The sequence below is a fragment of the Panthera pardus genome, unplaced genomic scaffold, assembly GCF_024362965.1.
Source record: "Panthera pardus isolate Hobbes unplaced genomic scaffold, ASM2436296v1 HiC_scaffold_24, whole genome shotgun sequence".
Lineage (NCBI taxonomy): Eukaryota > Metazoa > Chordata > Mammalia > Carnivora > Felidae > Panthera > Panthera pardus.
The window spans coordinates 139,734,249-139,750,095 of NW_026526810.1; the positions used below are offsets into that span (position 1 = coordinate 139,734,249).

At 41.2% G+C, this 15,847-nt stretch overlaps 1 gene segment (V, D, J or C); it reads right to left on the reverse strand.

Moving 5' to 3' along the window:
* LOC109261650 (immunoglobulin heavy variable 1-46-like) lies at positions 1-444 on the reverse strand. The segment is given in 1 exon segment: positions 1-444. A coding segment is annotated over 1 exon segment (444 nt).
* Between the last annotated feature and the right edge of the window lie 15,403 nt (positions 445-15,847).

Consider the following 15,847-nt stretch of genomic DNA (forward strand, 5'->3'; position numbering starts at 1 on the left):
TCACTGTGTCCTTGCACAGTAATACATGGCCGTGTCTGCAGACCTCAGACTGCTTAGCTCCATGTAGGCTGTGTTTGTGGATGTGTCTGCCGTCAGAGTGAGTCTGCCCTGGAACTTCTGTGCATAGCTTGTAGCACCATCTTCAGGGTCAATGCTTCCCATCCACTCAAGCCCTTGTGCAGGAGCCTGTCGCACCCAGTACATATAGTAATCAGTGAAGCTGTGTCCAGATGCTTTGCAGAAGATCTTCACTGATGCCCCAGGCTTCCTCACTTCAGCCCCAGACTCCACCAGCAAAACCTGGGAGTGCACGCCTGTAGAGAGGGGACAAGAGTGGATGAAATCAATGTTGACTGGTCCTGGTCCTCTCCTGTGTCCAGGGACTTGGCTGACCCTTACTGTAGCCACCACCACCAGGTAGAGGATTCTCCAGCTCCAGTCCATTGTGAGGAAATGTGTCTCCGGGTCTCCGGTAGAGGATGGCGTTTTACGGTGATGCTCTCAGGGCACAGACACACCCATACTTAACCTAGTGCTCTGAGGACTATTTGCATAGTCATGAGACAGAGTATTTCATACACAGGACCAGAACCATCTGGAGACGGTCCCAGAGACCGTGTACATTGTGACTCAGAGAGCACCAGTCTAATCCTTGTTTGAGGACATGGGTCCTTGGCCAGGTTCCTGAACTGTGTGCAGACTGAGCTCCTGCCACTGAGTGATAAGACCTTACAGAAAATTCTCCCCATTGTGGAGCAGTATTGAATGAGGCAGAGACCACCTGAACCTGTTGTTGGCTCTGATATCTGTACGTCTTATTCCTGGATAAGCATGACTCCAAACTGTTGCACAAAATGGGGTAATAAATGCATCCTGGCTTCCATCCCTTAGATGAAGATATCTAAAAGCCCTGGACTAGCAGCGTCTTCAAGTGTCTTCTCACTGCCTGAGTTCATTAAATGCTCTGATGGAACAGGATATTTAAACACCCTTTAGCATCCATCATCCTGCTCATATTTTAGATTGCTTTCTGGAAAAGGAAACACTGGCTTCTACAGAAAAGCCTTCCTCACCCCTTGTGCACCTACTCACCTGGGGTAGCAGCCTGGTGCTGGGTAGTACTGAAAGCTCCCTGCAGTCTAGGCCCGGCCCTGCAGGGAGGTTCCTGTCAAGACTCACAGGGCATTTATTCCCGTGTCTCTACTCCAGCATTACATGGTGGAGGGGAGCAGAATGTGCCACCCCAAATATGCCGCTGGAATGAAACATGCTTGAGAAACAGCCAGTGCAGAGATGCACTGACCATCCTTTGTTCCCTAAACAGAATATAAATCTCCTATGTGAAATACACCCTTTGTGTACCAGGAGGGGAGAAATGTCCTTAGCACCAGAAAAAGGAATTCAGGCCCCAGAATGCTGTGCAGAGAAACCTTAGTTCTTCACTATTGTAGTAACACTAAGCCCATTGAAACTCTCACTTTTCCCCCATTGAGGATGATATTAGTGTTGGGTCCTTCATATATGGCTTTTATGATCTCGAGGTGTGCTCCTTCTATCCCTACATCTTGAGGGTTTTTATCAAGAAAGGATGATGTATTTTGTCGAATGCTTTCTCTGCATCTATGGAGAGGATCATGTGGTTCTTGTCCTTTCTTTTATTGATGGGATGAATCACGTTAATTGCTTTGCAGATATTGAACCAGCCCTGCATCCCAGGTATAAATCCCACTTGGTCGTGGTGAATAATTTTTTTAATGTATTGTAGTATCTGGTAGGCTAATATCTTGTTGAGGATTTTTGCATCCATGTTCATCAGGGAAATTGGTCTATAGTTCTCCTTTTAATGTGGTCTCTGTCTGCTTTTGGAATCAAGGTAAATCTGGCTTCAGAAAGAGTCTGGAAGTTTTCCTTCCGTTTCTATATTTTGGAACAGCTTCAAGAGAAGAGGTGTTAACTCTTCCTTAAATGTTTGGTAGAATCCCCTGGAAAGCCATCTGGCCCTGGTCTCTTGTTTTTGACAGACTTTTGATTAGTAATACTATTTCCTTACTGGTTATGGGTCTGTTCAAATTTTTATATTTCTTCCTGTTTCAGTTTGGTAGTGTGTATGTTTCTAGGAATTTGCCCATTTTTTCCAGATTACCCATTTTATTGGCATATAATTGCTCATAATATTCTCTTATTATTGTTTTTATTTCTGTTGTGTTGGTTGTGATATTTCCTCTGTCATTCTTGATTTTACTTATTTGCATCCTTTATTTTTCTTTTTGATCAAACTGGCTAGTAGTTTATAATTCAGTTCATTTTTTCAAGGAACCTGCTTCCGGTTTCATTGATTTGTTCTTCTGGTTTTTTTTTTTTGTTTGTTTTTTGTTTTTGGTTTCGATAGCATTAATTTCTTTTGTAATCTTTATTATTTCCTGTCTTCTGCTGGTTTTGGGTTCTATTTGCTGTTCTTTTTCCAGCTCCTTAAGGTGTAAGGTTAGGTTGTGTATCTGAGATCTTTTCTTCCTTCTTTAGGAAGGCCTGGAATGCTATATACTTTCATCTTATGACCACTTTTGCTGCGACCCAGAGGTTTTGGGTTGTGGTGTTATCATTTTAATTGACTTCCATATACTTTTTAATTTCCTCTTAACTGCTAGGTTAGCCCATTCATTCTTTAGTAGGATGTTCTTTAGTCTCCAGGTATTTTTTACTTTTCCAAATTTTTTCTTGTGGTTGATTTCCAGTTTCATAGCATTGTGATCTGAAAATATGCACAGTATGATCGATCTTTTTGTACTTTTTGTACTTTTTACTTACTTAGGGCTGATTTGTGTCCCAGTATATGGTCTATTCTGGAGAACGTTCCATGTGCCCTGGAGAAGAATGCATATTCTGATGCTTTAGGATGAAATATTCTGAATATACCTGTTAACTCCATCTGGTCCAGTGTGTCATTCAAAGCCATTCTTTCCTTGTCGATTTTTTGTTGAGATGATCTGTCCATTGCTGTGAGTGGGGTGTTGAAGTCTCCTAATATTATGGTATTACTATTGGTGAGTTTCTTTATGTTTGTGATTAACTGATTTATATATTTGTGTGCTCTCCCATTTGGCGCATGAATGTTTACAATTATTAGGTCTTCTTCATCTATAGACCCCTTGATCATGATATAATGCCCTTCTGCATCTCTTGATACAGTATTTTTAAGTCTAGATTGTCTGATATAAGTATGGCTACTTGGGCTTTCTTTCGTTGACCATCAGCATGATAGATGGTTCTCCATCCACTTATGTTCAATCTGAAGGTGTCTTTAGGTCTAAAGTGGGTCTCTTGTGAACAGCATATAGATGGATCTTGTTTTCTTATCCATTCCGTTACCCTATGTCTTTTGATTGGGGCATTGAGTCCATCAAGGTTTAGAGTGAGTGTTGAAAGATATGAGTTTATTGCTATGATGATGCGTGTAGAGCTGGAGTTTCTGATGGTGTTCTCTGGTCCTTTCTAATCTTTCTTGCTTTTGATATATATATATATATTTTTTTTTTTTTTTTTTTTTCATCTTTTGTCCCCTGAGAGAGTCCCCCTTAAAATTTTTTTCAGGGCTGGTTTAGTGGTCAAAACTTTTAATTTTTGTTTGTCTGGGAAACTTTTATCTCTCCTTCTATTTTGAATGACAGCCTTCCTGGATAAAGAATTCTTGTCTGCATATTTTTCTGATTCAGCACACTGAATACACTCCGCCACTCCTTTCTGGCCTGCCAAGATTCTGTGGATAGGTCTGCTGCAAACCTGATCTGTCTTCCCTTGTATGTTAGGGACTTTTTTTGTCCTTTCTGCTTTCATGATTCTCTCCTTGCCTGAGTATTTTGTGCATTTGACTATGATATGCCTTGTTGCTGGCCAGTTTTTGTTGCATCTAATGGGGGTCCTCTGTGCTTCCTGGATTTTGATGTCTGTGTCTTTGCCCAGGTTAGGAAAGTTTTCCGCTATGATTGGCTCACATAACCCTTCTACCCCTATTTCTCTTTCTTCCTCTTCTGGGACTCCTATGATTCTGACGTTCCTTTTTAATGAGTCACTGATTTCTCTAATTCTTAAATCATGCTCTTTTGCCTTAATCTCCCTCTTTTTTCTGATTCATTATTTTCTATAAGTTTGTCCTCTATGTCACTGATTCTCTGTTCTGCCTCATTCATCCTTACCACAGCTGCATCCATCTGTGATTGCAGTTCAAGTATAGCATTTTAAATTTCATTCTGGCTATTTTTTTTTACTTCTTTTATCTCTTCAGAAAGGGATTCTAATCTATTTTTGACTCCAGCTAGTATTCTTATTATCGTGATTCTAAATTCTGGTTCAGACATCTTTCTTGTACCTGTGATGGTTAAATCCCTGGCTGTCGTTTCTTCGTGGTTTTCTTTTGGGGTGAATTCCTTTGTTTTGTCATTTTGAAGAGAGAAAAGGAATTAATGAAGTAGAAATATTGAAATAAAACAATAAAATTACAAAAATATCAAAATTAATAATTAAACATACACACAAATCTAATAGTTAATGCTAGATCCTAGGTATGTTTTGTTTGGGTGTTGAAAGTGGTTTGACAGATTAGGGGGAAAACAGGGGGCAAAGTAAATCATTTGAGAATTTGAAAAAATGAATACACTGAAGTAGAGTAAATAGGGTAGATGGGAGTAAAATAGAATTTGAAAATAATATACACAAAAGTAAAGAATATAGTAGAAAAGATTAAAGAAAATATTTTTAATAAAAATTAAAAATAAATATGAATTTTTTGTTCCGTAATTAAGAAAAAGGTAAAGAAATGAAAAAGAGAATAAAGATAACGAAAAGAAAAAAAATCATTTGATAATTTGAAAAAGTGAATATACTGTAGTAGACTAAAGTAAAATGATGGAAATAAAATAGAATTTGAAAAATTTTACATAAAACTAAAAAAAAACATAGTAATGACAATTAAATGAGATTATTTTGTAAATATGAAATTTATTGTCAAATAGGTTTCTATACAACACCCAATGCTCATCTCAACAGGGGCCCTCCTCAATACCCATCACCCACCCTCCCTCCCTCCCAACCCTCATCAACCCTCAGTTTATTCAGTTTTTAAGAGTCTTTTACGGTTTGACTCCCTCCCTCTCTAACTTTTTTTTTCTTCCCCTTCCCCATGGTCTTCTGTCAAGTTTCTCAGTATCCAAATAAGAGTGAAAACATACGGTATCTGTCTTTCTCCATATGACTAATTTCACTCAGCACAACACTCTGCAGATCCATCCACGTTGCTGCAAAAGGCCACATTTCATTCTTTCTCAATGCCAGGTAGTATTCCATTTTGAATAGATCCCACAATTTCTTTATTCATTCATTAGTTGATGGACATTTAGACCCTTTCCATAATTTGACTATTGTTCAAAGTGCTGCTGTAAATATTGGGGTACAAGTGCCCCTATGCATCAGCACTCCTGTATCCTTTGGGTGAGTTCCTAGCAGTGCTATTGCTGGGACATAGGGTAGACCTATTTTTTTTTTTTTTCCAACGTTCTTTATTTATTTTTGGGACAGAGAGAGACAGAGCATGAACGGGGGAGGGGCAGAGAGAGAGGGAGATACAGAATCGGAAACAGGCTCCAGGCTCCGAGCCATCAGCCCAGAGCCTGACGCGGGGCTCGAACTCACGGACCGCGAGATCGTGACCTGGCTGAAGTCGGACGCTTAACCGACTGCGCCACCCAGGCGCCTCCTGTCTTCTTAATGTCCTGCAGACACAAGACATCTTGGTCAGGAAACTGTCACACATCCACTGTTTCTCACTCTTATCCACTAACATACTCAGTGTCTCCCGTTCACCAGGAATTACCTTTTAAAAGGGCAACCAGGAACACCCAGCCCAGCACAAACTCCATGGTGAGGTGTCTGTTCTGTCCTGATCAGAGAATGGGAACACCTGGGACTCCCGGGGCTGGGGCTCCTCTCCCAGCTGCAGAGTCTGGGATGGGCTGGTTTTATCAGCACAGAGAGGACCCCATTTGCATGTGCTCTGACATATATATCAAGCTCCAGTCTTAGATTCGATTCTTTAAAAGTGAACTACAGGGTTAGGGACGCACTTGTAGTTTAGTTTGGTTTCATTGATCTGCTCTTCAGTTTTTTAGATTCTATATTGTTTATTTCCGCTCTGATCTTTATTATGTCTCTTCTTTTGCTGGGTTTAGGGTGTCTTTGCTCTTCTGCTTCTATTTCCTTTATGTGTGCTGTTAGATTTTGTATTTGGGATTTTTCTTGTTTCTTGAGATAGGCTTGGATTACAATGTATTTTCCTCTCAGGACTGCCTTTGCTGCATCTCAACGCATTTGGATTGTTGTATTTTCTTTTTTTAATGGTTTTTTTTTTTTAATTTTTGATAGAGACAGAGGCAGAATGCGAGTGGGTTAGGGGCAGAGAGAGAGGGAGGCACACAATCTAAAGCAGGCTCCAGACTCTGAGCTGTCAGCACAGACCCGGACGTGGGGCTCGGAGACACAAGCTGGGAAATTGTGACCTGAGCCGAAGTTGGAATCTCAACCGACTGAGCCACCTTGGGCCCCCCTGGAGTGTTGTATTTTCATTTTCATTTGTTTCCATATATTTTTTAATTTCTTCTCTAATTGCCTGGGTGACCCGTTCATTCTTTAGTATGGTGTTCTTTAACCTCCATGCTTTTGGAAGTGTTCCAGACTTTTTCCTGTGGTTGATTTCAGGTTTCATAGCACTTTGGTCTGAAACTGTGAATGGTATGATCTGAGTTCTTTTGTACTTATGAAGGGCTGTTTTATGACCCAGTATGTAATCTATCTTGGAGAATGTTCCATGTGCACTCGAGAAGAAAGTATATTCTGTTGCTTTGGGATGCAGAGTTCTAAATATATCTGTTAAGTCCATCTGATCCAATGTATCATTCAGGGCCCTTGTTTCTGTATTGATCCTGTGTCTAGATGATCTATCCATTGTTGTATGTGGGTGTTAAAGTCCCCTGCAGTGATCACATTCTTATCAATAAGGTTGCTTATGTTTGTAATTATTTTATATATTTGGGTGCTCCCATATTCGGTGCATAGACATTTATAATTGTTAGCTCTTCCTGATGGATAGACCCTGTAATTATTATATAATGCCCTTGTTCAATTCTTGTTACAGCCTTTAATTTAAGTCTAGTTTGTCTGATATACGTATGGCTACTCCAGCTTTCTTTTGACTTCCAATAGCATGATAGCTATCCATTCCCTCAATTTCAATCTGAAGGTGTCCTCAGGTCTAAAATGATTCTCTTGTAGACAGAAAATAGATGGGTTTTGTTTTTTTATCCATTCTGATACCCTGTGTCTTTTGGTTGGAGCATTTAGTCCATTTACATCAGTCTTATCGAAAGTTATGGGTTTAGAGTCATTGGGATATCTGTAGGTTTCATGCTTGTAGTGATGTCTCTGGTACTTTGTGGTCCTTGCAACATTTCACTTACAGAATCCCCCTTAGGATCTCTTGTAGGGCTGGTTTAGTGGTGATGAATTCCTTCCATTTTTGTTTGTTTGGGAAGACCTTTATCTTTCCTATTTTGAATGACGGACTTGCTGGATAAAGGATTCTTGGCTGCATTTCTGGTCCTCACATTGAAGATTTCCTGCCATTCCTCTCTGGCCTGCCAAGTTTCAGTAGATAGGTCTGCCACTACTCTTATGGATCTCACTTTGTAAGTTAGAGCATGTTTAGCTCTAGCTGCTTTCAGAATTTTCTCTTTATCCTTGTATTTTGCCAGTCTCATTATGTTATATCGTGCAGAAGATCGATTCAAGTTACATCTGAAGGGAGTTCTCTGTGCCTCTTGGATTTCAATGCCTTTTTCCTTCCCCAGATCAGGGAAGTTCTCAGCTATGATTTGTTCAAGTACACCTTCAGTCCCTTTCTCTCTCTCTTCCTCTTCTGGAATTCCTATGATACAGATATTGTTCCATTTGATTGCATCACTTAGTTCTCTAATTCTCCCCTCATACTCCTGGATTTTTTTCTCTCTCTTTTTCTCAGCTTCCTCTTTTTCCATAATTTTATCCTTTAATTCACCTATTCTCTCCCCTGCCTCTTCAGTCCATGCTACGGCCACCTCCATTTTATTTTGCACCTCATTTATAGTATTTTTTAGCTCCTCATGACTATTTCTTAGTCCCTTGATCTCTGTAGTAATAGATTATCTGCTTTCTTCTGTGCTTTTTTCAAGCCCAGTGATTACTTTTATGACTATTATTCTAAATTCTTGTTGTGTTATAGTGCTTAAATCGTTTTTGATCAATTCGTTAGGTGTCGCTACTTCCTGGAGTTTCTTTTGAGGCGAGTTCTTCCATTTCATCATTTTTGGTAGTCCCTGTGGTGGCTCCAAACTGCAGGGCACTTCCCCTGTGCTGTCTGGTGTCACTTGTGTTGGTGGGCGGGGCTGCAGTCAGACCCAATGTCTGCCCCCAGCCCACCGCTGGGGCCACAGTCACACTGGTGTGTACCTTATCTTACCCTCTCCCAGGGGCAAGATTCACTGTGGAGTGGTGTGGCCCCTGTCTGTGCTGCTTGCACACTTCCAGGCTTGGGGTGCTGCTTCGATAGGATCTGGCATATTAGCCAGGGTGGATCCGCAAGGTGCACAGTGGTGGGAGGGGTAGGCTTAGCTCGCTTTGCCATCAGTGGTTCCCTGTGGTAGGGGCCCTGAAGCACCGGGAGGGAGGCAGACCCGTCGGAGGGATGGATCCACAGAAGCACAGTGTTGGGTGTTTGCGTGAGGCAAGCAAGTTTGGTGACAGAAACTGGTTCCCTTTGGGATTTCGGCTGGGGGATGGGAGAGGGAGATGGCGCTGGCCACTGCCTTTGTTTCTGCCGAGCTGAGCTCTGTCTTCCGGGACTCATCAACTCTGCCTCCAGGTGTCCTCTTACTCTCCCCTCTCTCTGAGAGCAGAGATGTTGACTTTTAGCACCCAGATGTTAAGCCCCGCTGGCTGTCAGAACTTACAGAGTCCAGCCCCTCCGCTTTTGCAAGCCAGACTTTGGGGTTTGTGCCTTCCTGGGCGGTCTCCCCCTCCACCACTCTGGCTCCCTCCCAACTGTCCGTATAGCATGCACCACCTCTCTGCCCTTCCTACCCTCTTCCATAGGCTTCTTGTGTGTGCTTGGCTCTGGAGAGTCCGTTCTGCTAGTCTTCTGGAAGTTTTCTGGGTTATTTAGGCAGATGTGGGTGGAATCTAAGCGATCAGCGTGATAAGGTGTTCTCCTAAGCCTCCATCTTCCCCTCTCTCCCCAAATAGGAATATTTTTAATAGAAATTGAAAGTAAAAATGAAGTTTTGTCTCTTGCCCCCCAAACGCAGGCTATCGGACAGCCAGCGAGGCATCTGAATGCCCTTGGTGTGGTTCAGCTCCTTCTTGGGAAATACCACCTCAGAGGAGATGTAGCACCATGAGGGATGATCTTGAGAACTTTTGACAGGAGCCAGCACTGCTCAGAATGCACACAGCAAGAGGGACACACTTAGGGTGACCTGGCCCTCTGCCAGCCTCATGCCTCTGCTCAGGGACATCTGCCAGGGAGAATGGATAAATGGAGGATCGTCAGCAAAGCCAGATCTAGACCATCTGGCAGAACAGAGGGCTGTGCTGAGCAGTCAGCACCTTACACCTGGGGGCCACCTGTGGGGTTAGGTAACAGTCACAGGGTGTGGCATTGGGTGACCCTGCACATCAGTTTAGCTGGGGCACATGTGGCAGAGGCAGGCAGGCCCTGTCCAAGCATGCTCACATGGACATAGTAGGGACTTGGACCCAGAGACATGGCTCTATTCAACACATTCCATCTTTCCCTTAGCTACTTGAATACAGAATATACGATTTTAACACCCTGAACTTCTCTACCACTTCCGTGTTCTGTGGTACTGCTGGTTCACTTTCTATGGATGACTACTTTTCCTCATTATGGAGACCACTGCTTCCTACTTCCTTGGCATGTGGAGGTAGACATCAATTTTGCCTTTGTACGTGTTGAAAAACATTGCTTTGTAATTTTACATGTCTTATTCTGGTTGGCTATTAGTTTGCAAGCCATTTGATCCTTTTGGTTGTTACTTTGAAGCTTCCTCTGAGTTTACTGAGGAAACATTTCCCAGTATTCTGTGTCATGACTGGTGAAGTGTAAGGTTGCATTTTAGTATTTTCTTATGCCAGCTGGTGAGAACAGAAAGTACTGGTGACCACGTGTGAGCTCCAGGATTTTTTCCCTCTAATCCTTTATTGTGATTCTTTCCCGGCTTCTGGCAGTCTCCTCCTATGCATGTGGGGTTCCCTCCTCAGCTGGAGACACAAAGGGGCTGTCTGCTGGTGCCCAACTTGAGAGGAAGAGTGAATGTCCCCACTAGTTTTAAAATGCCCGCCTTCCTTTTACACAAAAACCAGATAGGGATACCATAACACACCTAAAAACTACATGGGCAAAAATCTCCTTGACCTTGGTCTTGGAAATGATGTTTCGGATATGACTCCAAATGCACAGTCAATGAAGACAGAAATCAGTGAGTGAGAACACATCAAACTAAAAATCTTCTGCTTAGGAAAAGACACATTCACCAAAGGAAAAGACATTTTACAGGGATGGAAAAAAATTGTAAAACGTGTGATATGAGGTTCATATCCAAAATTTAAAAAAAGCTTATTTTGCTGAATATTATAACAAGCAACCCAATTTTAAAAAAATGGGGGAGTAGAGGACTTGAAAGGGCATGTTTCCAAAGTCCATGTACAAACGTCCAGCAAGTGCATTAAAAGGTGCTCAACATCACTCATCACCAGAGACATGCAAATCATAGCCACAATCCCATAACACTTCACACCTGTTATCATGGCTGTTACCATCAGACAAGAGATAACAAATGCTTGTGAGCATGTGGAAATAAGCAAACCTGGTACACTGTCCCTAGGAATGCAAACTGGTGAGGTTACTACTGAAAGCAGTATGGAGAATTCTCAAAAAATTAGAAACAAAAGTATGGTTGTGCCCAGCGATCCCACTTCTGAATGATATATACAGGGGATGAAGTCACTACATCAGAGATATGTGCACCCCATGTTCATTGCAGTCTTATTCTCCATAGCTGAGACACTAAAGAGACCCAACTGCTCATCAAGGGATTAATAGATAAAGAAGATGTGAGATTAGATAGATAGATGGATGGATACAGAGATAGATAGATAGATAGATAGATAGATAGATAGATAGATAGATAGATTTCATCCATATAAAAGTTAATCATGCCATTTGTGACTACATGGATGAAGCTTGAAGACATTATGCTAAGTTAAATTAGTCACACAGAGAAAGACACATTCTGAATAATCACACTTACATGTGGAGTCTAGAAACATCAATTTCCCAGAAACAGAGTGTGCAATGGTAGGTTCCAGGGACTGAGGGGCAGGGAAAATGGGGGGGGGGGGCATTGCTCAGTGTGTCCAAACTTCCAGTTAGAAGATAGACAAAAAGCTTCCATGGGTCTAATGTATAGTAAGATGACAATAATTAATATACATATTGTATATTGAAAGTTGCTTTATGTTCTTACCATAATTAGCTGAAGAATGTATTGACTAACTTCAACTTGGTAAACATTTCACATTATATACATGTATCAAGGCATCACATTGTACACCTTAAACTTACATAGTGTTGTATGTCGATTGTATCTCAATAAATCTGGGGCCAAAAAAAAAAAGGTATTCCTAGAAGACATTCCTATACACATTTGGCTAGTAATAATTTAACTATGCATGGACATGACTGCAAATCATACAATATGTGATATTAACCCTAAAGATGTTTATGCACAGAGAAGATTTCATACAAGTGTGCATGTGTCTGTGTTGGTGGGAATAATTTCATGTGATTCTGTACACTCATAGAAACAACAGCCATAACAACAGGTGTTAGGACACTGGTGCTAAGTAGAGATCGTGGCGTTTTTGAAGAAAATTAAAGACATTATGGCCAGGGGATAGATCATGAGCAATTTGGGATGTAAAACAAAACAAAACAAACCAAACCAAAAGAAAACAAAACAAAACAAAACAAAACAAAACAAAACAAAACAAAACAAAAAAAGAAGGGTGAACACTTTTCCTTATTGTGATTGGAACATAACATAAGGTCTGTGTTTTCTTTCCACATCTCACAGCTTTTGTACTCCATTTCCCATATGAATGGCTTCCTTTGTGCTTAGTTGATATTTTGCAGTGACACATTTTCATTTGCTTCTTTGTTCCTTTTGTGCACATTCTTTAGATAGATCCTTTGGGTTTACCATGCCCTTACACAAAACACTCTAAAGCCGTACCAGTCTATTGTCAACTGATAACTACTTAAATTCAATCCCATGGACAAGTACACTTTATCGGCTCCACACCACTCCCCACTCTACTGATGTCACAGGCCACATCTGTATGTATTGTGTACCCATGAGCATTGATTTATGTCACACTTGATGCTTTTGTCTTTTGAATCTCACAAAAGAATTGGAAGGGTAGTAGAGGGGTAATGTCAGCCTCATAGCAGCCTAAGATGTCCCTGTGTTGTCTCTCACACCCCTCCAAAACTTGGCATCCATCCACAAACAAATGTGCATTTTTGGGCCCTGTGGGATCCAGCTCCATATGCCAATGGACCCCTGAAGAGTCTTCCCTACACATGCATAGGTGAACATACCTGAGTGTGGCTTTGGAGTCTACAGTGACCCCTGAACCTGCTCCACCTTTGTTGTCTGTGGTCTCCGAGGTTCTGGGAAACAGTCTTAGATGATCACACATGGACTGGAGTCTTTGTGGAAGTCCAACTTTCCAAAGACAGTGAAAACTCTAACTTTAAATGATATCTTCATTCCCCCCATCCTTGTGCATTGTAGCATTATTTACAAGAACCAAAACACCCTATGTGTCCTCCGACAGAAGAATGGGTAAAAAGAAGTGTGGCCTGTATGTACAGTGGAATTCTATGATTCGTCCGTAAGAAAGAATGAAAATTTGCCCTTTGCGACAACATGGGTGGATCCTGAGGGCATCAGGATAAGTGAAGTAAGTCAGACATGTGGGAAATCAAATAGGTATGTCCTGGTGTAGGACATTACAGGGAACACATTGCAAAGCAGAACACTGCTTTCTGGCTTTGCTGAAAACAGCAGGCAATGCTTTGCTTGTGTGGTTAATGTGTATCTAGGAGTTACTAACTTCTCTTATCTCGTTAACGAATATCTAGGGAGCACTCATCACCCTTATCTAGTTAATATAGACCTAGGGGGCACTCGCTTTGCTTATCGATTTAATGTAAATCTAGGGGACACTCAGTTCCCTTATGTAGTTAACGTAAGTCTAGTGGGAACACTAAAGTTCACTTATTTAGTTAATATTGATCTGGTGCAACTAGTTAATATAAATCTAGGGGGCACTGCACTGATTTAGTCGAAATAAATGTAGGGGAACTCACTGTGATTATCTAGTTAATGTAAATCTAGGGGGCACTCAGTTCCCTTATGTAGTTAATGTAAATCTAGGGATCATTCACTTATCCAGTAAATTTTTATGTAGTGGGCACTCATTCAACTCACCTAGTTAATGTGAGTTTATGGGGCACTCGTTTCACTTATCTAGTTAATGTAAATCTAGGGGGCACTCATTTCCTTATCTTGTTAATGAAAATCTACGGGACACATTAGGTAAGCACACTTTGCTTATCTAATTAATGTATATCTAGGGCGCATTCAATTTGCTTATCTAGTTAATGTCAGCATAGGGGGAACTCACTTTAATTATCCAGTTAATGTATGTTTAGGGGGCACTCGCTTTGCTTATCTAGTAAATGCAAATCTCGGGGGCAAGCTCCCCTTCCCATATCTAGTTAATGTCAATCTAGGGGACACATTCACTTTGTTATGTAGTGAATGTAAATCTAGGGGGCAAGCTACACTTCGCCTAGATAGTTAATGTAAATCTAGGTAAACCTCACTTTGCTTATCCAGTATATGTACATCTATGGGCACTCTCTTCCTTACCTAGTTAATATAATTCTAGGGGCACTCACCTCACTTACCTCCTTCATGTATATATAGGGGGCACTCCCTTCCCTTATGGAGTTAATGTATATGTAGGTGGCACTCACTTCACTTTTGTAGTTAATATAAATCTAGGGGGCAGGTTAAACTTTGCTTATCTAGTTATGTAAATCTAGAGGTCACTAACTTCACTTATCTAGTTATTCATCTAGGGGGCACTCATTTTGCTTCTCTTGTTAACATACATCTAGAGGGCCATCACTTTGCCAGTCTAGTTAATGGGTATCTAGGGGGTACTCCACTTTGCTTATTTAGTTAATGTATATCTAGAGGGCACTCAGTTTATGGAGTTAATGTATATGTAGGGGGCAAGCTACACTTCACTTACCTAAGTAATATAACTCTAAGGGCACTCACCTTGCTTATACAGTTAATGTAAATTTAGGGGACACTCACTTAGCTTATCTAGTTAATGTAAATCTAGGGGGCACACTACACTTTACTTATTTAGTCACTATAAATCTAATGGGCACCTGCTTAGCTTATCTGATTTGTGTATATCTGAGGGGGCACTCACTTTATCTAGTTAGTAAATCTAGGGGGCACACTACAGTTCACTTATCTAGTTAATATTACTCTAGGGGGCACTCACTTTGCTTAGCTCATTATTGTAGGTTTAGGGGACCCTCACTTCTCTGATCTAGTTAATGTGTATCTAAGGGGACCTCTGTGCACACACAATGAACTTTGGTTTCTTTCCCCTGTTAATCCAGGTCCTGTGACCTTAGTTCTTGGTCCACAAGAACATTTGGTGGAGAATTTCTTCCTCCCCTTCACCTTTCTAGGCTCTAGGTTCAGCCACATTCTGCTTGTCAGCTCAGACCCAGCACTATACTTGAAGCCCACATCGCTGTATGCTGGTGTGTATACTCCCATCAATTAGTGGGTGTGGCCTGTGGGTGCTAGATCCTCCACAGGACCCATTCTTACTTTATCCTGAAGGTAAACTCACGTTTCCAGCACATGTATGGTGTTAACTGAATAGGTCTGCATCTGTAACACGTGTGTCCAAACAGGCAGAAGGGCTGATGTTACTCCACAGTTCACTTAGCATCCTTCTGTAGTTTACTGAGCAGGTGGCTGGGGCACCTGTTTGGCCCTCCTTCCCAAACATTCCTGGACGCATTCTTGCTGGGAACATGCAGTGTGGCTGCACGGGAATTTCAGGAGGTGCTGGGAAAGTATGATTACCTGGTTGCCCTGGAACGTGGAGAATATGTGTACACATGGCAGTCTAATACTTTGTGTAACCATGTGTCTTTGAGACAAAGTGCATGCATGGGGACACATTGGTACAACTTACAAGACTATCTGCACCAACAAGGATTCTAGGTATGAACTGAAGTGAAAATCCTGTTATGTGCTTCATGTGTTTTACATCTATTGGTGAATTATGGGATACATTCTTATTCCAAAGTAATTTCTGAAACAGTTACTGTTTAGTTCTGAAAATTTCCTAATCAATTACTATTAAAAAGTTGTATATTTTCAATTCAGAAGAAAATAAACAGACTTTAATATCACTATTATGATTTGAAATGTATGCTAGACAACTGTAAAAATAGTAAAAAGTGTTTAGAAAAAGGGTCCCTAAATTTCCACAGGCTCAACTCTGCAGGACTTCTAGGAGGTTCTTGGGAGAACCAAAGTGGAAATCCTAGGCAGACCCTCATCTAAGGATGAACTCA